A 23,928-nucleotide genomic window follows, 5' to 3' on the forward strand; every position below is an offset into this window, starting at 1 on the left:
GGTTGTACTCAGGCCAGCTGACAGCCTTGGGTCTGGGACAAGATACACTTAGAATACCTACAGTATTTGATAACTGGTCAAAAATTTATTTATATTTACCATTTAAACACATGACTGAATGTCTAACGGTGACACAAATCCCCAAACGTAATAAATGACCTAATAAATGATAATTTGAATATAAAAATTTTTTTTTTTTATGTTTTCAATATATTTTAAAAGGTCTCGATTTTTTACTTTATGAAGTAAATTGGGGAATCTTATAAAAATCAAATATATATTTAAATATATATATAAATACATGAAAATGTCCTTTTTTAAAATTATTTGTTTGCTTCCTGTGCTAAAGTATATCATGAAATCCTTTAAACTGCTTTTATGTCTGCTTTGATAAAGCCTTACATCTGATTGGTTAACCTGCACAGCAACTCAGCTGCAGACCAATCACCTTTGCTATAGCAGTGTTAGTGATTTTAGTGATTTGGTTTGCAATGCATGAAATAATTACTAACTCTTTAAATAAAAATATAATTTCTACTATTATTTATTTCAGATAAATACAATTTATGTGACAAAATATGTAACAATAATACTCCTATATTTTTATTCCCAGACAGGCGTATTTTCATTGAAAAAACTCTTGACTATAATTTGATGCTTGCAGGACCCATTTCTGGGTACTCACCCAAACTTTTATGAGATACGGTTTCACTGTGTGACACCAGGGTGCGTTACCTTCAGAGTGAGTGTATCCTTTAGCCCAGTTGTAGCTGCCCCGCTGTAATACTGATGTGATCTTATACAAGTGGCAGAAGCCTGTTTTAGACTCATTTACTGTGATGAAGGTTAACTCATCATCAGAGGTTTGGACGATAGGATGGAAGATGTCGTGCACCTGCATCACACAGAGACAGTGATGTTCATACAGTACTGTGAAGACGTATGCACCCTGAGAGATTTCTTAAATGTTTGCCTTTTTGTTACCCATAAATGCTTCAGAGCAAATAACATAAAATCAGACAAAGATAACCTGAAAAAATACAAAAGTCAGTTAATTAGGCCCGAGCAGGAAAACTGCAAGGGCCAATTGTAATCGTAGGAATTCTTATTATTTCTTTCTTTGTTTTTTCCGGGGACTTTTGGCGGGGCAATATGGGGACTTTGCCATGCCCCAAAACTCACCAAATTTGACCCAAAATTGTCCCCCGCGTGAAATTTTCATTTTTCAATGTCGTCTTCAGTGGGCGTGGCCAAACCACTTAGCCACGCCCCCAAACGTGAGATAGGCCGAACCGTAAGTCATAGAGATCTGAAATTCGGCACAATGCTAGAGCTCCTCAAAACAAGAAAAAACGTCTCTTGGAAATATGCCCTAAAATGCACAGGAAGTCGACCATTTTGGGTCAAAGCCCGATTTTTGCCCGTTTTTCACTTTCACTCACCTCGAACTTTAACGAACTCCTCCAATATGCTGATAAGGCATGGGGGATTAAAAGTTATCAAAATCGTGAGTTTTTGGGGCATGTTTAGGGGGCGTGGCCGAGACACGAACTTGGCGTTCACGCTCAAAGTGAAAGAATGCAATAACTTTCCCAAATAAATGCCAAATCCCACCAAAGTTGGCATGAAGGAGGACCTTCGGGTTCCCGGCGATCCTATGGTGTCATATGCTGACATCATGAAAGCCACGCCCCCTGAGAACAGGAAGTCACTTTTTTCACTTGGAAAAGTGCCTCTCTGACCCTTTTCACCCAATCAACTTGAAAGTGTGTCAGAAGACAGATAACTTGTGGGTCTAACTGTGAAGCACAGTGACTTTTCATAAAAGGGCGTGGCCATGGCGCCGCGGTGAAGTCAGACGTCACGCCATGGCCATACGTTTGGCTTTAATTTCAACATAGATCATCTGATCTGCACCAAATTCAATATGATTGATCCTTGTCCAGTCCCCAACAGAGATCTGATGACATATTTGGTGGGCGTGGCCTAATTCGTCCACAGCGCCCCCTAGAAGATTACAAAAAATAAGCCCCAAGCCATGCTTTGACCGAGGATTCGGAAATTTGGTACACTTATGTAACTTCTCAGGACCTATAAAAAAAGTCTCTTGGAGCATTGGTCCAAACCCAACAGGAAGTCGGCCATTTTGGATTGAAGTTGCCATTTTGAACCTGTTTTTGCCGTTTTTACCCAGCATATCTGAGCAAACTCCTCCTACATCTTTTGACTTAGAGACGTGAAAATCACTCAGTATACTCTTAAGGGATTGGGGATCAAAAGTTATCAAAAGCTTTTTGATACATGAAAGCGTGTGGGCATGGCCACCCCTCAAAATATGACTTCTCGCCATAAAAGACCAAATTCATATAGTTCCAAGGAAAGTCGCAGACACATGAAACCTTCTGGGATTGATCTGCCTCTAGGCCTGAACAATATTCACTGGTCAGATGCTGACATCGAAGCCCCGCCCCCTCAGAACAGGAAGTTTCCCGTTTTCTTTTAGAGTCAATGTTTGATATTCTTCACCTAATCAATGTGAAACTGGCCCAAGTAACAGATAACATGATGGTCTTAGACAGTCGCCAGTATTGACTGCTTTAGCTGGAGGGTGTGGATATGATGGCGTGGCGAATTCTGATGTCACGCCACGGCCATACGTTTGGCTCTAAATTACACATGGTCTGATTCACTCCAAAATAAATATGGATGATCTTTGTCAGTCCCCAAACAGCTCTATTAGATTACATTGGAATTTGGAAAAACAGCGCCCCCTAGGACACTTCAAGGGTTATATCTCCCTCATACATCATCGGATCCACTTCAAATGTAGTATACATGATCATGACTTCATGATGGACATGTTGACACAGTCAATTGATGATGTCGTTTTAGCCCCGCCCACAAACAAACAAGCGAGTGCAGCGTCCTTCTGGAAGGTCCGATTTACTCCAAATTTTGAATTATTTTTGCCGGACCGAACCTCTGCATGACCGCAGATCATATGACATGTTGCTCACAGTGCCAACTACTGGCGACGTGTTGAAGTGAAGCGGTGTCATCGTGTGTGGCGTGGAGGAGGCGATGCCAGGCTCCTGCGGTCGCTGCACAGGCCGAGTTGCGCTGAGGTGCGAGGGTCTTCAAGGCTGCTTGCAGCTTTAATTTTATTTAATTTTTTTAGACGAAAAAAACAAAAAAAAAAACAACCACAAACTAACCTTGACCTATAAGAAACGGTTATTGCCCCTACATGTTATAACTGGTTGCGCCACCTTTGGCCCTTTGGCAGCAACATCTGACATCGAGTCTGTGATAGCTGGCAGTCACTCTGTAACATCACTGTGAATGAATTTTGCCCCACTCTTCTTTGCACAATCATTTTAACACAGCCAAACTGGAGGATTTACCAACATAATCGGCCTGTTTAAGGTCATGCAACAGCATGTTAATCAGATTCTGTATACACTTTGACTAGGCCCTCCTGGATGATTTTCCATTTGTGGATAATGACTCTCACTGTGGTTCACTGGAGTCCCAAAGCCTATGAAAGGGTTATGTAATACTTTCTAGACCAATAGAAATCAATTAATATGTTTACCATCTCTTCAGAAATGTCTTCATATTGGGGCAATCTGTGATGATCTTTAAGATCTTTTAGCCTACTTCATACCGTCAGATAAGTCCTATTTAAGACTTTGATTCTACAAGTCTGGGAGTAATCAGGCCTGTATGTGGAAAGTGAAATCAATTAATAAAAATTAAATTTTGAACATTACACTTTTTAATCACGGCTTTTTCACAATGGCCCAAAACAGCTCGGATATTTTTTCCCTTGAAACATAAAACTATCATTTGCAAACTGCATTTAATATTCACCCTGGTTAATTTTGTCTGATATTAAATTTGTTTGATGATCTAAACCTTTCAAGTGTGACAAAAAAAGCAAAACACAAGAGAACCTTAAAGGGGGCAAACATTTTTAACTTTTTGGCAAGTCTTTTAACTTGATTTTCTCTAAGTAAAATGTAATTTTTCTTCAATATCAATGTAAACCTCATCATAATTACAGTCTGAGACAAAACTGGTATTAGGACCTCACATTAATCCAGATATCACTGGCTTCTCTGTAGATGATGAAGGGATGGACTGAGTCTCCAAGAGCCTGCAGGCTCTCTTGTCTTTTAGCTTTGTCCTGCTGAGCCGGGATGAAAAGTGCTGGAGGAAGCAGGACTAACAGGAGATTCTGCTGCCGACGGTCCATCATGACCACCCACGCACTGACATAAACAGAGAGGAAGACCTGTGACTCATAGGAACTTTAGCTTACACCATGCGCTGTGTTTCCAATCCTGTGCCAGGATGAATTTTATGGCATTTATTTATTCCTGCTGCACACACTTACTATCGACCATCTTTTGTCCATCCAGCTCTGGTGACATACTCTATGTTGGGGAACAGGCAGGTAAATGGAACAGGTAACACTTTTTCCTGTGTGCTGATAATCTGAGAGGGAAACGACACCAAACAGCGGTTATAGTCATCACTGTTACCGGATTTCTAGGTTTAATTTACAACATCATAAAGACTCACCTTTCCAAGACTGTCTGCTTTGATTTCTGCTATCTTCAAAGTGATTTCAGGATTTTTGCTGCCTGAAAATATATCAAACTAGGTTACATCACTTGTGAAATTTTACAGATGGTTAAAACAATAACAGCATTGCACCCCTAAAGTACCCCTAAAAGCACTATACAAGTTCAGCCCACTTACCATTTATCAGAAATCTTTATGTTAAATGCCGCCTTTGAGGCACAAACAGCTGAAGCAACAAATAAATAGATATTTAGATGGTATTATTGGGTTTTTGGTTACTTAGAATCAGACCTGTTGGTGTTTCCGTTGTGTAAATAAAACATTAGCACCCCGGTTTATTTGGTTCATAGGCAAGCAAACTTAATTCATCTGATAAAACTGAGTTACTCTCGTCTTCATACCTGCACGTGGGTATCTGTAGATGTCTGTTTTCCGCTCTTCCAGAGCCGGAGATGGGACATGGATAATCTCCACCTCAGATTCATCCACCTCCTCATACAGAATTTGCAGAGTCTTCCCACCATCTGGCTCTGAGTCGAGGATAAACAACAGTTTCAACAGGTATATCTCAATAAATTAGAATATCATCGAAAAAGAAATTCAGTAGTTAAATTCAAACACTGAAACCATAGGCGGAAATACCAAGGAGGACACATCCCCTGTGTCCCCCTCCTTTATAAAGATGTCCACTCCCAAAATCATTGTAAACACAAATATCTTTTTAAATAATTATATAGGAAGTATAAATAAAATCACAACTCAAGCAGTTTAAATCATAAACGTAAAATTAGCTTCTTAATTATTGAAAGATCATGACCCTCCCATTCCACAAAGTAGTTTGGTCCACATGCTGTTTCCAACAGGTGGGGCTACCAGCAGCTCCTCTCGGCTGCTCCATGTTTCAGTGAGCGACAGGCTCACACTTTGCACCAGTAAGTTATTTTTCACACCACTTGTTCAACGAGCACAAGGTTGAAACATGAAAAGTAACAACTTTCCTGATTTGTCCAGAATCAGCTCGCTGGTTAAGCCACTAGCTTAGCTTCCGATGGTTAACAAGCTCAAACTAGTGTGTGGTACAGCAGCAGGGACAGGGAGGTAGGAAGAGAAAAGTGGACAGAGTGGATGGAGGAGAGCGAGAGGAAAAATAGACGAGGGAGAACAGGGGAGGAAATAAAAAGAACACATTTTCCAAAAACGTTTATCAGGAGGATAATGTCAGATATAAGCCTGTAGATAAGTATTTTTAAGTTATGTTCTGATTATTTTTTTGTAGGTTAGTAATTATCACAAGATTTAATGTTCAGTTTGACAGATTTCTAATTTGTTTTAAAGCAAAACATTGTTCAGTTTTGATTAAAACAAAAAAAGATATAAAACATTTTTCTGCTCCTTTGGAAAAAATACATATTTTAGTTTTATTTATTACTAATATTATTATTATTATTATGCATATTCAGTTTTTTTTTGTTTTGTAGTGGGTGTGTGCTCTCGTTACTTTCTCTTGATTCTGTGGACGTTTTTAAGAGCAAACTTAAAACCTATCTCTTTTGCAAATCTTTTTAACAGTTCCAGTGTGTCGGCTGTAGTGTAGGCTTGTGACTATTATATTTACCACTACCTCATAGTGATGGTTTTTATTAAATTTTTTGTGTCTTTATTGTTTTATCTTAATGTATAATTGTGCACTTCTGTAAAGCACCTTGTGACATTTAATGTCTGTGAAAGGCACTAAAGATCTCCGAGGAAGATGTAAATAGGCTCTTTCAGCGCATGAAAACAAAGAAAGCTGGAGGACCTGATAACGTCTCCCCATCATGCCTGAAAGCCTGCGCACATCAACAACAGCATACAGATGTTGCAAATGCACCTTTTTTATTAGATATGTGTATATTGTACATTGTAAATTGTAAATTTGTATATTCTGTAATGCAAAAACAGAACAAAACAGCAAAGTGTACCGGAGGCAAATTCCTTGTTTGTATGTACGAACTTGGCAATAAAGCTGATTCTGATATAAATAAACTTTTACTTACTTACTAATGACAATAATAATGGTAATTGTTACCAGGGCTGCTCTGGGTTTTTCATATCATTGTCTTCTCCACCTCATCCCAATCTACAGACAGAAACTAAGAGCTTCCAAACCCAAGGTTCACACTGTTAAGAAGTGGACTGAGGAATCAAAGCAGACGCTACAGGCCTGCTTTGAATGCACAGACTGGACTGTTTTTGAAACCTCAGCCACTGACTTAAACCAACTAACTGATGTGGTGACATCATACATCAGTTTCTGTGAGGACACGTGTGTGCAGACCAAGACCTTCTGCACCTTTGGGAACAATAAGCCATGGTTTACTCCACACCTCAGGAATCTGCGCAAGGAAAAGGAAGAAGCTCACAGCAGTGGAGATTGGGCGCGGTACAAGCAGGCCAGGAACAAACTAACAAAAGAGATCAAAGCAGCTAAGAGAAGCTACAGTGAGAAGCTGAAAAACAACCTTTCTACTGGTGACACTTCGGCTGTATGGACTGGTCTGAGAAACCTGACTGCCTACAAGAGCCCCTCCACCCATCCTGAACAGAGTCGTTTCCTGGCCAACCGTCTGAATGGCTTCTACTGCAGACATGACAAGAAGTCATTCACACCTCAAACCATCTCCTCTACATCCCATTCAGGAACAAATTCCCCCCATAAAGCAACCAACCCTCTACCTTCAGATTCTCTGCCTGCACTAAAGATCTCAGAGGAAGAGGTAAATAGGCTCTTTCAGCGCATGAAAACAAAGAAAGCTGGAGGACCTGATAACGTCTCCCCATCATGTTTGAAAGCCTGCGCACATCAACTCGCTCCGATCTTCACAAGGATCTTCAACAAGTCACTGGAGAAATGTGAGGTCCCCTCCTGCCTCAAACGATCCACCATCATTCCGGTGCCCAAGAAACCCACCATCGTAGGATTAAATGACTACAGGCCTGTAGCCCTGACGTCTGTGGTCATGAAATCCTTTGAGTGGCTGGTGCTGAAGCACCTGAAAGACATCACAGGCCACCTGCTGGACCCCCTGCAATTTGCTTACCGAGCAAACAGGTCGGCAGATGATGCTGTCTACTCTTCATCCTGCAACACCTCGACCACCCAGGGACGTACGCCAGGATCCTGTTTGTAGACTTCAGCTCGGCCTTCAACACCATCATACCAGACATCCTCCACCAGAAGCTCACCCAGCTCAACGTCCCAGCCTCCACCTGTCAGTGGATCAACAGCTTCCTGATGGACCGACAGCAGCAGGTGAGACTGGGGAGCATCTTCTCCCGATCCAGATCAATAAGTACTGGTGCCCCCCAGGGGTGTGTTCTATCCCCACTCCTCTTCTCTCTGTACACAAATGACTGCACCTCATCGGACTCGTCCGTGAAACTCCTTAAGTTTGCAGATGACACCACTGTCATTGGACTGATCCAGGACGGTGATGAGTCTGCATACAGACAGCAGGTGGATCGGCTGGTACACTGGTGCGGTCAGAACTACCTTGAACTGAACCCACTCAAGACTGTGGAAACGGTGGTGGACTTTCGGAGAACACCACCCCCATCACCATCCTCAACAACACCGTGTCAGCTGTGGACCACTTCAGGTTCTTAGGAACCACCATCTCTGAGGACCTGAGATGGTCCTCACACATAGACACTGTTCGAAAGAAGGCCCAGCAGAGACTGTACTTCTTGAGGCAACTCAAGAAGTACAACCTTCAACAGGAGCTGCTGGTCATCTTCTACCCTGCCATCATTCAATCTGTCCTGTCTTCATCCATCTCAGTGTGGTTTGTCTCATCCACAAAACAGGACAGGTCCAGACTGCAACGAATAATCAGGACTGCAGAGAGAATAATCAGAGCTGACCTTCCCTCCATCCAGGACTTATACAGGTCAAGGGTCAAGAAAAGAACTGCTAAAATCTCTGCAGACCCCACACACCCTGCACATAAACTGTTTAGAGTTTTACCTTCAGGCCGCCTCTACAGAGCACTGTTCACTAAAACCAGCCGCCACAGAGACAGTTTCTTCCCCCAGGCTGTTTCTCTGTTGAACATTCAATAGAGTACAAAACAACAGCATACAGATGTTGCAAATGCACCTTTTTATTATTATATATGTGTATATTTGTATATATGTATATTCTGTAATGCAAAAACAAAAACCAGAGAGCAAAGTGTACCGGAGTCAAATTCCTTGTTTGTATGTACGAACTTGGCAATAAAGCTGATTCTGATATCCCCTGTGTATGTTTGTCTGTGTCCATTTATCAGCCAAACAGGTCAGTAAAGACCAATGCTATAATGCTATTATTACTTTTAATAATAAATAAAATAATTATTTAACATGATGAGGTCTCAACCCTACAAGGAAAGTTGCAAATGAGCAGAAAAGGGAGAGGGAAAGAGGGTTTTAGAGATAACTGCAGCCTAAAAAGAATGGTGAAATAAAGCCAAAGTCGGTGTTTTTAGAACAAACACACACCGGTCTATCTGGGACAAGGGCTGCAGCTGTCGAACTCTTTATGTCAAGCTACTCCTAAATAAGATACTGAGAAAAAGCACACAAGGTCCACTTTTTAGACAAATGTTGCATTTCATTTGGAAATTAAGGTCCCACAGTCAGGAGGCATAGACTCCAAGTTACTAAAAGTCCAACGTGGAGTTTCCACAGTCAGTGATGATATGAAAGAAGGAGCCATGCAATCTGCTGGTGTGCATCCACTGTGTTTTATCAAGTCCAGTCATCACAGCAATCTTCCTTCTGCTGACGAGCTTAATGAAGGTGCTGCATCTGGCTGAATTAATCAGAGTTCCTCAATACTTCAGCAAAAAACACAGAAGCAGCTGTCCTCCATGACGCGCTGCATTGATGCAGGCAGCCCCGACCCATTACTGAGTATATGTACTGAACAGTACATGGAAATACTTTTCAGTAGGCCGACATTTCTGTATTAAAATCCTTTTGATTGGTCTAATGGAATATATATATATATATATATATATATATATATATATACACAAATTTTTTTTTTCTCATAAAACAAATCTTTGATTTTAATAAGTTGTAAGCCATAATTGTCCAAATTAACAGAAATAATCGCTTGAAATGCAGCACTGTGTGTATGACACATCTACACAACTTTCTCCATTCGAAATGAATGAACCTTTCAATCACACTGTAGTTCACTGAGATGCATTTAAAACTGTAAAACAGAAAACAGAACAAACTGAGAACTGAGCTGTAATCACAATTCTCAAAACATTAAAATTAGTAAAACAAATTTACATTTACCTTCACGAGCAGCTGGAGACCACCAGTATCCAGTGAAGCGGTCAAACTCTTCCTGGGTGACAAAAGTGGCTACACCAGCTGATTTAGGATCATCTTTAGGGTTATCAATACCTGCAATAAAAACATGAAAAACAACTGCTTCAACAGTAAAAAACAACATTTCCAGAAGTAAACCTGATCCAGTCCAGACCTTTATGGCAGAATGTCAGTCTCCTCTCTTCTCCGGTCTTTATATTTGTCACCCAAATATCGTTGTTGTTGATAAAACCAATAAAGTTAGGGTCCCCAGGGCACATTTTGGGGTCCATGCGTGTGCCTGAATTCTGGCTCTTGATCTCTGTAGGATTCATCGGAGAAGTCTGGGAAAGCAAACAAATTGTTGGACATTTGAGTCAACAACCAAATCAACTGTATCGTTTTTTTATTTGCAGAATTTACAGCAGACCATAACTCTTAACTGAGCTGAAAACAAGATCTAAAAAAATATGACTTAAACAGAAAGCTATAAAAAGAGTTGGAAACTTCTCATCGCTTGGACGTTTTCCACTAATCTACCAAGACTTGGCTGTTTACCTAAACTGACAAACCGCATTAATCAGAGAAGCAGCCAAAAAGCCCATGGTAACTCTGAAGGAGCTGTAGAGATTCAGGGCTCAGGTGGGAGAATCTGCTGATGGGACAACTATTAGACGAAGAATCAGTTTTATTGACCAAGTTTATCCATACAAGCAAGGAATTTACCTTTGGTTCCACATCCTCTCAGCATGCAGACACTAAATTAAAAAAAAAACTTTAGAGGAGATAAAAACTGTTTTAATATATATTTTGGACAAAAAGATCATCACTGAAGAAAGGCCTAAAGAGATTCCACAACCATGTATGGGGCACAGCAAACACCAGGTAGAAGGTGCTCTGGTCAAATGACGTATCAAAAAAACAAAAACTGCACATCATCCTGACCCACCAGCCGCACCAATAAACATGCTGGCGGCAGCTTCATGCTGTGGGGATCATTTAGCAGGATAGTGAATTTAATGAGAAAAATACAGTACAGACCAAATGTTTGGACACACCTTCTGTTTCAAAGAGTTTTCTTTATTTTCATGACTATGAATATTGTAGCTTCACACTGAAGGCATCAAAACTATGAATTAACACATGTGGAATTATATACTGAACAAAAAAGTGTGAAACAGCTGAAAATATGTCTTATATTCTAGGTTCTTCAAAGTAGCCACCTTTTGCTTTGATTACTGCTCCACACACTCTTGGTATTCTGTTGATGAGCTTCAAGAGGTAGTCACCTGAATTGGTTTTCCAACCGTCTTGAAGAAGATCCCAGAAATGCTTAGCACTTGTTGGCCCTTTTGCCTTCACTCTGCGGTCCAGCTCACCCCAAACCATCTCGATTGGGTTCAGGTCCGGTGACTGTGGAGGCCAGGTCATCTGGCGCAGCACCCCATCACTCTCCTTCTTGGTCAAATAGCCCTTACACAGCCTGGAGGTGTGTTTGGGGTCATGGCCCTGTTGAAAAATTATTTATGGTCCAACTAAACGCAAACCAGATGGAATAGCATGCCGCTGCAAGATGCTGTGGTAGCCATGCTGGTTCAGTATACCTTTAATTTTGAATAAATCCCCAACAGTGTCACCAGCAAAGCACCCCCACACCATCACACCTCCTCCTCCATGCTTCACGGTGGGAACCAGGCATGTAGAGTCCATCTGTTCACCTCTTTTGCGCAGCACAAAGACACGGTGGTTGGAACCAAAGATCTCAAACTTGGACTCATCAGACCAAAGCACAGATTTCCACTGGTCTAATGTCCATTCCTTGTGTTCTTTAGCCCAAACAAGTCTCTTCTGCTTGTTGCCTGTCTTCAGCAGTGGTTTCCTAGCAGCTATTTTACCATGAAGGCCTGATTCACACAGTCTCCTCTTAACAGTTGTTCTAGAGATGTGTCTGCTGCTAGAACTCTGTGTGGCATTGACCTGTTCTCTAATCTGAGCTGCTGTTAACCTGCGATTTCTGAGGCTGGTGACTCAGATAAACTTCTCGTCCGCAGCAGAGGTGACTCTTGGTCTTCCTTTCCTGGGGCGGTCCTCATGTGAGCCAGTTTCTTTATAGCGCTTGATGGTTTTTGCGACTGCACTTGGGGACACTTTCAAAGTTTTCCCAATTGTTCGGAGTGACTGACCTTCATTTCTTAAAGTAATGATGGCCACTCATTTTTCTTTACTTAGCTGCTTTGTTCTTGCCATAATACAAATTCTAACAGCCTATTCAGTAGGACTATCAGCTGTGTACTGTATCCACCTCCTGCACAACACAACTGATGGTCCCAACCCCATTTATAAGGCTTGAAATCCCACTTATTAAACCTGACAGGGCACACCTGTGAAGTTAAAACCATTTCAGGTGACTACCTCTTGAAGCTCATCAACAGAATGCCAAGAGTGTGCGGAGCAGTAATCAAAGCAAAAGGTGGCTACTTTGAAGAACCTAGAATATAAGACATATTTTCAGTTGTTTCACACTTTTTTGTTCAGTATATAATTCCACGTGTTAATTTATAGTTTTGATGCCATCAGTGTGAAGCTATAATATGCATAGTCATGGAAATAAAGAAAACTCTTTGAATGAGAAGATGTGTCCAAACTTTTGGTCTGTACTGTAGATGGACCTTAATAACAGGACAATTCTGCAAGAAACTAAAGGATGACCCTAAACATACACCTGGGGGTTAAAAGTCCCGGTCTCATCTAACTCAGTCTTGGTATCAACATTCACAAAAGTCCTATATTCAATCTGACTGAGCTAGTCACACAATATCCCAACTGCAAAGGACTGCTTGGATGCAATATATCGTAGGATATTCCATTTCAAGCACCATATGTGCAAATACTGCATTACAGCAATACATTTGATGTGTTTGATAGACTTAAACTAGCTTGAGGCCCAAGCTAAATGTTTATTTTTTGTGGCTAAGATGCTAAAGGTCACAACAAGTGGTGGGGACGTTAAGGACAACAAAGAAATGAGTGAGGAAAGGGTGGGTAGATCAACATATGGTCATCACGATATTAAACATTATTATTGCAGTTACATGTTTATCATGCAGCCCTAATAGAGACATTATAACCAAAGAGCTTGCAGCTGTAAATGAAGTGAGAGGTTCTTCAAAGTATGCACAAACTGCTCAACATAAAGGACAAGAAGTGCGCTCTCTCTGCTCAATGTGCGGATGAACCAAGGGAGTCCCTCAGCGAGAGAAGCTTCAGCTTCAGTCAACAAAGAACCAGCACAGTAGTTTCCTGGTGACTCTAAAGACCTTTTTATTTGACCATGTGCTGGAGAAGGGATACCTTCAGGGTAAAAAGATGTGCCACCTGATTCTGTATATATTTATTTCATTGTATTATTTACTTTTTATCAGTGGCATTTCCTTTTATACGTTTATGACGTTTAGGGATCCCTTTACTAAATTAATTCAATGACTGCTCTTTCCAAACATCCCTTTCTGCGTTTTTAACCTATGATAATTATCTCTACCTAGGGCTGCAACTAATGATTATTTTGCAGATCGATTATATCTGTTGACTATTTTTTCGAATAACTGATTAATTATCAGATAGCAAAAGGTGGTTAATAGGAAATAGTTTTTAATTGAGGTGTTCTGGATAAAGCATATTTACAGACAAAGAAGGTTTTTCATCTTAAATGCAAAATGTATATTTTTTGTACAATTTTGACTTCATTACAGCTCTGAGTGGGTTGTTCTTTAAGCAAAAGGCATGTTTTAGAGTCTATATACTCCAGGCAACGATAATTCGATTACTAAATTACTTGATTATTTTAATTAATGAGATTAATCCGATTCATTGTTTCAGCTCCATCTGTAACAACTTTTTTTTTTCCACAGTGTGCAAGCTAAATGAACAACATTAGCATTTAACTACGTTTTCAACATCACATGTGTAGCATTAGATTAAAGTGACTTTTTAGGGTAAAATGAAATAGAAGCTTCTATATATGATAACAGTTGACCTTTGAGGTCTTTGTTTTTGTAATTTCTAAGAAATAAACCGACACCTTTTCCAAATGACTGAAATCAAGATTTTATCCAGCAATATTTGTTTCATTATAAAACCAGTTTTGGTGATGTGGGTAAATATTGTGTCAGTGTTATTAGTTATGCATGATTGCATTGTAATGACCGGAACATATAAAAAATCTAATGGAAGTCAGAAAGCTACAGTAGGTTGAACATTCACTGTTTTCCTTTGCAACTAACTCCGAAAGGTCACCAGAGGTTAGATATTTGACATTATTAAATGATCTAAAGTCAACACCCAATGAGTGAGAAGTGGACCAACTTCAGGGTTTAAAAGGAAAATTATAATGCAAGAAAGCATGACGAAAGTCTAACTGTTGGGTTAAGCAGCCCCAGGTGGCTGTTTATGTTGCTCCATCGTTTCTTTCAGCAGTTGGGTGTTTTAATAATTTGCGTGAGCTCAACAAATGTGTCTCAGAGACACGACTTTGCCTAAAACATGAATCACTGCTAAGTTTGCCTGGCTGTTCTGCAAATGAGAGCCAAGTAGTGCAACAGTGTTTTCTCTCTTTAAGGAAGAGAGGGATGAGTGGAAATTGGCTCCACATAAAAGGTAAAAAACTTTCAATAAGACTAAGGTTCCATGATATTAGGAAAACATGATATTGCAATCTTATTGTTGAATGAGATGATGATATCAGTTATAATTAACCCACATTTCCCTCACTATTATCTCTTCTATCATCACAAGGACCCCACCATTCTGCATAAGCTTTAGGATCTGGGTTGCTAATTAGTAATAGATGTGAAAGAGAGTGAACGTCCATCCAAGCTGCTAAATATACTTTAGGAAAGCAGAATTTTAATTAACTGCCCTTGAAATATTATGCCCTACCAAATAGTTCATCCAAAAAGTCTTTTTGAGATTTTGCCCACAGTGATATAGCAATTATTTTTCAGCCCTAAATAAGAGCCCAGGAAATCATGTTGGGTAAAGGAGAATGCTTTATGTTTTAATAACACTTAAATTAGTCTATAATTCTCACCCTTGGACTAAAGATTGCTCCACTCTTACAACGTTTGTCATTCTTCTTCTTGATTCTACCAATGAAATTCTTCTGTAGTTGTTCTTTAACTCACAATAAAACTGTTGTTGGCGCCGTCCCGGCAGTAATACAGACTGTTGTTGGCCTGGAACAGGAAGAGCCCGCTGGGTTGGTGGTAGTCATAGGCGGTGATGCCAGACACCCCCAGACGTTTTCTCTCTCGCAGCAGTTCCTCTTCCCGAGAGAAGCCCCTGTGGTGAGGACTGGCCTGGGGTCAGAGGTGACAGCGGGACACAGAGTGTGATGAACCAGGCCAGTCAAGAAAGTGTTTGTTTAGGTGATGGAAAACAATGGTAGGATAAGATGACTGACCAACCCCCCCCCCACACAAATACAAATATAAAAGAGAATCACAACATCCGTTTTTTCTCTTTAGGTCGGTTTTCTCTTCTCAAAACGTATTTGCCCTTTAACAGATTTCTTCTGTTTTTGCTTTATTTCCACCTTCTAATGTTTCAGATCAAATACCTTTTAATATCAGACGGCGATAATCAGAATTACAAAATGTAGTTTTTAAATGATAATTTCAATATTTAAGAGTTTAATTTTACCATCCATACCCAGGCATGATTACTGCCAGACATGTCTAAACGTGTTAAATAGCAATTGTTTGACAACATGCAAAATGATCAGAAAATCAACACACCATGCCCCAAGTGAAGAAATCTTAGAACAGATTAGAAATATTGAGTCCCCAACTTATCAGTCTGTGATAAGATTTACAAAGCAATTTCTAAGGTTTTAGGACTCCAAAGTAAAAGCCACTATCCTCATATGGAGAAAACACAAACACTGGTGAACTTTTCCAGGAGTGGCAGGCCTACCGAAATTACTCCAATCCACAACGACAATTCATCCAGTAGGTCACAAAAGAACTCAGAACAACATCTAAGCACCGCAGGCCTCTGTTGGCTCAGTTAAGGTCTGCATTATAAGGCAAAAACCACTGCTAACCAAAAAGAATAAAAAGGCCCTTCTCACATTTTCTAGAAATGATCTTCAGAATCAGAAAACCCTTTTGGGAAAATATTCTGTTGACAAACAAGACAAATAACAAGACAAAGGCTGAACTTTATGGAGGGTGCGCGTATCATTACATCTGGTGTAGAACCACCTTTGCTCTCAACGCAGGCTGTCGCGGGTTCGAGTCCCAGCCTGTTGACATTTACTGGAACCCCCCCCCAAATAAAGGCAACTAGTGCCTAAAAGAAACATTTAGAACCAACTAATGTGGACAACTTACTGCAATTGATGCAACCGGTATTTCTGCTCTCCAACATAAAATCCTGCAGATGCTCATCCAAACAGCAAGACGATAGTCCAGACCACACCAGCAAGTGACCTAGTTAAGGTCTGTACTTAAATCCAACTTCAGATGCTGCATTGTGACCTTAAACAGACTGTTCGTGATAAAAAGCACTCCCGTTCGGCTGAACTAAAGAGATTCTGCAAATAATGTGCTGAAATATTTCCATTGCAATGTACAGGGGTTGGACAATGAAACACCTGTCATTTTAGTGTAGGAGGTTTCATGGCTAAATTGGACCAGCCTGGTAGCCAGTCTTCATTGATTGCACATTGCACCAGTAAGAGCAGAGTGTGAAGGTTCAATTAGCAGGGTAAGAGCACAGTTTTGCTCAAAATATTGAAATGCACACAACATTATGGGTGACATACCAGAGTTCAAAAGAGGACAAATTGTTGGTGCACGTCTTGCTGGCGCATCTGTGACCAAGACAGCAAGTCTTTGTGATGTATCAAGAGCCACGGTATCCACGGTAATGTCAGCATACCACCAAGAAGGACGAACCACATCCAACAGGATTAACTGTGGACGCAAGAGGAAGCTGTCTGAAAGGGATGTTCAGGTGCTAACCCAGATTGTATCCAAAAAAACATAAAACCACGGCTGCCCAAATCACGGCAGAATTAAATGTGCACCTCAACTCTCCTGTTTCCACCAGAACTGTCCGTCGGGAGCTCCACAGGGTCAATATACACGGCCGGGCTGCTATAGCCAAACCTTTGGTCAATCATGCCAATGCCAAACGTTGGTTTCAATGGTGCAAGGAGCGCAAATCTTGGGCTGTGGACAATGTGAAACATGTATTGTTCTCTGATGAGTCCACCTTTACTGTTTTCCCCACATCCGGGAGAGTTACGGTGTGGAGAAGCTCCAAAGAAGCGTACCACCCAGACTGTTGCATGCCCAGAGTGAAGCATGGGGGTGGATCAGTGATGGTTTGGGCTGCCATATCATGGCATTCCCTTGGCCCAATACTTGTGCTAGATGGGCGCGTCACTGCCAAGGACTACCGAACTATTCTTGAGGACCATGTTCATCCAATGGTTCAAACATTGTATCCTGAAGGTGGTGCCATGTATCAGGATGACAATGCACCAATACACACAGCAAGACTGGTGAAAGATTGGTTTGATGAACATGAAAGTGAAGTTGAACATCTCCCATGGCCTGCACAGTCACCAGATCTAAATATTATTGAGCCACTTTGGGGTGTTTTGGAGGAGCGGGTCAGGAAACGTTTTCCTCCACCAGTATCACGTAGTGACCTGGCCACTATCCTGCAAGAAGAATGGCTTAAAATCCCTCTGACCACTGTGCAGGACTTGTATATGTCATTCCCAAGACGAATTGACGCTGTATTGGCCGCAAAAGGAGGCCCTACATCATACTAATAAATTATTGTGGTCTAAAATCAGGTGTTTCAGTTTCATTGTCCAACCCCTGTAAAAGACTCATTACCGTGGAAGCTGTTTCTGCCAAGAGAGGAAAAACCACTTATTAGGTTCAGGGGTTGGACACATTTTTTAATTTATAAATAGAAACATTTCAGAACTGCCTTTTGTATGTATTCCGGTTGTCTACTGTATCTGATATTAAAATCGGTATGATGATCTGAAACATTTAAGTGTGACAAAGAAGTAAAAACAGACGGCCAATACTTTGTCAAAGGACTACATGCATTTATTCTTTTAAAAATGTGTTCATTTATATTTGTCTTCCGATGTCAGGGTTGTTTAAAAACAAGAAAAGATAGCAAAATAAAGAAGCAGAAGCACAAAATCAACTCACCTGAAAATGATCCAGCATCGGTTTCCACGACAAAACGAGCAGCGCATCTTTGCGGACCTTCTTGGGAATGTCTGAGTAGAGTAAAGCATTTTCTCGGCTGGCGTAAGGCATTCCTGTGAAGCAAGACACCATAGACCAGTCATGCAGTATCTGGGTCAGCTGATGGCGACACCACTGATGGTGACAGTGTTTGCCTCCAGGGCAATGTGTGGTGAAGACCAAGGTAGATGTTTTTTGTGACAAGCAAAAGCCTAATTTCTGTTCAGCTTTGTGTGCCTGAACAAAACAATTTATAGTAAAGTGGCCCGACTAACATAAATGGTCACATGCTATCATACAAATAGAAGAATAAAACTTTAAAGAACCTTCAGAAAAACTGATAAAGTCCACTTTAAACAATTAAACTCTTGCTCATCAGAAGTAAATTAAAAAAAGGACTCGAGGCTTTAAAACGTATTTGTGTACTGCTTCTGAGACGTCATATGTGTTAAGATGAGGAGGTTAACAGCCATGTGATCTGAATGAAAAAGTGGGAGATTTGCTCCTTTGCTATTTCATATCACCAGTGTATGTTCTAACCTCCTTTCATTAAAATGCATTACTTTATTCTTCATGGTAGCTCAGCATTTAAATGAATTATAGAGATAAATAATCATAAAATGCTCACATATCTGATCTGATCTGGACCAGTTAACTCACACGAACTTAGATTATGGCCTCTGATCAAACCAAAATAACTAAGCAACATCCTGCTGGAAGGTCATCTTTATTGGACTTGCAAAACCACATTTTTTGGTAGAAGACCATAGAAATGTGTTTCCTAAAGCATATGAATTAACCAGTGGTTGGCAGGAAATATCCTGTGGCAGACAACGTCTGAAAAAGTCAGACAAAAAATGACTAAAACAGCAAGACAAAACAGCAAAGAGGTTAAATGAATAACATCAAATAAGAGCTTGCCTGTGAAGTGGAAGGTGAGAAAATCATCTCAATAATATATTTTTCCCAGATTGCATTTTTTGTGACTGTTTGCAGGTAAGATTTAAATACAATCCGAATGATTAAACTGCCCTAAAAAGGACTGCGCATGTTTACTTGAATTTGCCATTTTTGATAAAGTGTTAGAAGTTGAATGAAATGCTAAAATTTCCTGTTTCTTGCAGCAAAATGTCTGTCCTCTGTTAATGCAAAATGAAAAACAGAATTATGCCAACTAAGCAGAAATTGTGTCCCTGAATACGTTCCCCATTTTCTCCAGCAGCCTACAGAACACAGCAACTCTTGGGACATGACACGAGCCTGTAAACAGATGCAGGCTGGATACTCTGACTCACCAGTTATACACAAAGAGATATTTCAACATGACCAAAAAGGTCACACCCAAAGCTCAAAACTTGCTAAAGTCACCTATCAGGGCAGAGCTTAATTTAGGTTTTAGATTTTTATTTTAACAGCAACCACATAAACACTAGATGTTGTTTGCTTTGTCTCTTCAACTCTGTTTAACTTATTGATTTTCTTTCCTCACAAATCCAGTCTGTAGATTTAGGCCAACACTGAGATTTGAAATAAATGTGTCAGGTTCTCTGGGTCTGTGGTGTCGGCAATAAAACAAATCAAGGATCAATAATAATTAAACAAAAAGCAAGAATATTTATGACTGTTTTTCATTGTTAGCATCCACAGCCCTTCTCGGTAACGACCTTAGGTTTCAGTGTTTACCAAGGTAGTAGATGCGGTGAGAGTGCGGACTGGCCTCGTCTTTCTGAATGAACTGAAAGTCGTGCGGTGCCTTGTTGACGATCATTCCTGTGTTTTTGCGGCTGCTGTGGATGATCTTCCGCAGGCCGTCCCAGGAGTGTTTCTCCACCTGGAAGTGGCTGGGATTCACATCCTCCATCTCCACCACCTCAGTGCTGTCTGAGAGCTCATCCACTCCCGTCATGCCTGCCAGTGCGTCTCTGATGCTGTTGGCATGACACGATTTTAAAGTGATTTTAATGAATGTACATTATTAAGAAAATGTAATTCTCACTTTTTTTTTTTTTTTTTTGAAACATTGCATAGTGGTGACTAAATCTAGTCTGATGATACTGGATTGATCTGTGCTGTTAAACTTAAATGAAGTAAAAATGTAAATAAATACATTTTATAAATGAAGACCGGAACCACATAAATACAGTTCTCTTACCTTTCTTGTCCGTCTTCTGTTTTGTCGTCAGTTTTCAGCCTCTTGACCTTGTGCATTAACTGTTTAACAACCTTGATCCAGACCTGACCACCTGCAAACAACGAGGTAAAGACATGAAAACTGTAGACATAAAAAAGGTTTGCTCCAAGATACGTTTTCAGCAACAGCTTAAACATAATTAAAATGTTACGTACATCTGTAACACACTATCAAACGACCAAAGCCTGATCGCGTACTGCAAACAGCGTCACTAAGGTCAACGATCTCGCTAGGCTGCTTCTTGAGGGATCTGCAGCTCTTCAGCTGATCACCGCCACAGTTCTGATTTCTCACCATGAGTGAGTCAGCTGCTTGACCCCGACCGTTTGACGTCTGTGTCACAACTGTGGCAAATATTACACTGTAACTCCATATTGTACTACCGGATGTCTACTGTTGGCTGATTTGTAGAACGGGGCCTACATCAGTGCAAATCTTGTAGACGTTTTTTTTTTTTTTTTACTAAAAATGCAACTTCCTTTACCAAAAGAAATCAGCAAAGTGATCAAATTCTATTATCAAGACATTTTCAACAATATTTGAATAGATTTCACAAAGAAATTAAAACTAAAAACACATTAAAATTTAACAATGTACAGTTGAAACCACCAAGTTACTTACAGTGTATTAAAAATATAACAGTTTTTTTCCTCACAGTCTGATACTGAACTTTTTTAAGAGAGTAAATTTGTTAACAATTTTATATTACCTCCATTAAACTCATGAGTTTGCATACTTTTTCTTAGTATTTGGCAGAATTGTACCTTTTGGGTCTCCTTCCTCAAGTTTCTTACAGTGGATTGCTGTAATTTTGGCCCATTTCTCCTGACAGAAGTGCTGTAACTGGGTCAGGTTTGTAGGATGCCTTGCTCACACATCTTTTCATCTCTGCACACAAATGTCCCATGGGACAGGACTTTGTGATGGCCACTCCAAAACCCTGACTTTGTTTTCCTTGAGCCATTTTCTAACTAATATGGCATTATGCTTAAGCCATTATAATTTGACCCAACTTAACCCAAGCTTTAACTTCCAGGCCAACGTCTTAAGATGTTGCTTCATTATTTCCACATTATGTTCCTTCCTCAAGGTGCCATGTACAGCATGATATTGTCACTCCATACTTCTGCCTGGTATTCTTAGGGAGAATTGGCATCTCCCTCACTGAGCGGCCTTTTAGCCCATATCAACACAGGTTTCGTTTTATATTGGATAATGACTCTCCTACCAGCTTCAATAAGCATCTTCCCAAGATTTTCTGCTTTTAATCTGGGTTGATTTGCACATTTCCTACCAAGACATGTTCCTCTCTGGGACCCGGGACACATCTACTTCCTGAGTGGTATGATGGCTTGACATTCCCTTGTCATTTATACTTACAATTGTTTGTACAATTGTTTGAACTTACGAATCTAGCACCTTCAGGAACATGAAAATTGTACCCAGAGATAACTCAGACTTATGGAGGTCCACAATTTTTCCCTGATATCTTGGCTGACTTCTTTTGATATTTCCATGGCGTCACATGAAGAGGCAGGGTGTTTGAGGTGCTGCATTAAGATTCATCCACAGGTTCGCATCCACTGAAGTCAAATATTGCGAATTAATTTGTAAAAGCTTATAAACCATCTTCTGGGCTTGCCAAAACTGCTTCAATGCATAATATTTTTAGTTTCTGAAACAATTTTCTCACTATGAAGTAAATTATAATATGCTTTTTGTTTGTTAGATTAAAAGTACATTATAATTATTATTATAAATACTTTTGAGTAATTTTGTTAATGAGTTTACGTAAACTCATAATTTGGGTGACATAAAGCGTTAAATCTAAATGTCTTCAAAACAATGTAGATGTTGTTTTACGTAGCTTGCCCATTTTTAGTTATGTTATTGAAATAAAAAGTCTCAGCAGGAAGACTCAGTTTCAGCTGCTGATAAATGTTGAGGTGACTCGCTGACAGATAGAAAACATCTGGTTGAAGGTGTCCTGGCAATAAAGCATGACGAACTTTCTTATAACCCCGCTGCAGATACTGTAATTTCGGTTTCGACTAGTCACTGTACCAGCCGTTGAGTTTAAGCTAGCTAGCGCAACACATACACTAAATAGGACCGAAATTAAATATATCCGCGGTTGTTGTAGCTTACACTTTCTGCCCAGAGACCTTGGAAGTCTATCTCCTCCTGTCGGTTTAAGTGTTGTGGTCCAACTGAGGGTCAGAGTCCGAATAAACCGATGAAGTGAGGCTACTTTCTGGAGATCAGCCGCTTGATGCTAATATGTGAGCAACGCGGAAGGAGACGGTAGATTACAATGTAACCTTTACCCCGGATATGTTCAGGGTCGGGAATACCAGCCCACAAAAAACTTAAAAGACTTAAAATATTTAGTAAAAAACCCTGAGCAAAAATAAATATATTTAATTTTTGTAAATATACAATTAATTATTTATTTTCATCATTTAAAAGGTGTATTTAAATATTTAATGAGATGAGATTATTTAACAGTGCATTTATTTTAGTAATAGTACATTCACATTTATTTATTTATTTCATGACATATTTACTTATTTAATTTTGTCCCTTTTGTCTTCTTTACATTTTAAAAATTCATCTTTAAACACAAGAAAGCTTTCTTTTTGATGAATTTCATAGTAAATGGTTGTTGTTCCAACATATTTACAGGCACATCTAAATAAATTAGATTAAAATTGAAAAGTGAATGTATTTCCGTATTTTAATTCAACATGTGAAACTCACATAAGGTGTAGATTACAGCTAATAAAAAAAACCCACACATTTCAGTTTTTTTGAAAATTTAGAAATTATAAAAATAAAAAGGTATTTTGAATTAAATCGGGTTTATTTTTAAACTTACAACAAATCAAGGCACTTTACAAATAAATAATGTGGGTCCAATGAAAAGTAAATCCATGTATTATACAGGTTATGTGATTAGTACTGGATCAGGTCTTCTATTGTATGACTTCTAAGGCATCAATGCGGAATGGTATGGAAAAAAGTAATTGCGTTGTTGGGTCTGGTGTCTCTCATCTTGCTCTCATCTTTCAGGTTTTGGTCTGGTGGAATTTGGTGAACAATCAAGCACAGCGATTCTATAAAGTAGCTAGAAAATTAAATCAGCATCCCCAAAAAGCATGAAGTGCTTTAAAATGGCTGTGCTGAGTTTAAGGAAAACACAGTGGACCAACACCAGCACGTGACACGACATGCAGTTATCCCTGAAACTTCTGCGCACCTTTTGCTAACACCCTTTTTCCTTCCACTCAACTTTCAACCCTTCAATGTGAGCTTGTACATCTTATAAATACCAATTCTAGATTTTTGTTGTTGTTTTACAGTTAAAGAGCTACAATTATTTATTTGTATTTTTATGTTTTAGAAAAATGAAAAAACATTAAATTTAACAAAAAAAGAAAAACATTTTTTTTAAATAACCACGTTTATGGAAGACAAAGAAAAAACAGCAATTTGGGACCGATTGACAAAAAAAAAAGAAAG

At 39.7% G+C, this 23,928-nt stretch overlaps 1 protein-coding gene across 2 annotated transcripts in view; it reads right to left on the reverse strand.

The window, feature by feature from the left end:
* The window catches only part of LOC124873682 (dipeptidyl peptidase 9-like), a 29,929-nt gene extending 7,219 nt beyond the window's left edge, over positions 1 to 22,710 (reverse strand). Inside the window, exons 1-12 of one of the 2 annotated variants that reach the window (XM_047374529.1) lie at positions 22,555 to 22,710; positions 20,368 to 20,458; positions 19,899 to 20,143; positions 18,177 to 18,289; positions 15,117 to 15,290; positions 10,112 to 10,280; positions 9,922 to 10,032; positions 4,992 to 5,120; positions 4,588 to 4,649; positions 4,400 to 4,500; positions 4,097 to 4,274; positions 736 to 895 (exon numbers count right to left, since the gene is read on the reverse strand). In XM_047374529.1, the coding sequence (XP_047230485.1) occupies positions 736 to 895; positions 4,097 to 4,274; positions 4,400 to 4,500; positions 4,588 to 4,649; positions 4,992 to 5,120; positions 9,922 to 10,032; positions 10,112 to 10,280; positions 15,117 to 15,290; positions 18,177 to 18,289; positions 19,899 to 20,143; positions 20,368 to 20,423 (1,498 nt within the window). In that variant the 5' untranslated portion in view covers positions 20,424 to 20,458; positions 22,555 to 22,710. The remainder of the gene's footprint in view (positions 1 to 735; positions 896 to 4,096; positions 4,275 to 4,399; positions 4,501 to 4,587; positions 4,650 to 4,991; positions 5,121 to 9,921; positions 10,033 to 10,111; positions 10,281 to 15,116; positions 15,291 to 18,176; positions 18,290 to 19,898; positions 20,144 to 20,367; positions 20,459 to 22,554) is intronic. The other variant, XM_047374530.1, reaches the window with a different exon arrangement.
* Between the last annotated feature and the right edge of the window lie 1,218 nt (positions 22,711 to 23,928).

Source organism: Girardinichthys multiradiatus, chromosome 9, assembly GCF_021462225.1.
Source record: "Girardinichthys multiradiatus isolate DD_20200921_A chromosome 9, DD_fGirMul_XY1, whole genome shotgun sequence".
Lineage (NCBI taxonomy): Eukaryota > Metazoa > Chordata > Actinopteri > Cyprinodontiformes > Goodeidae > Girardinichthys > Girardinichthys multiradiatus.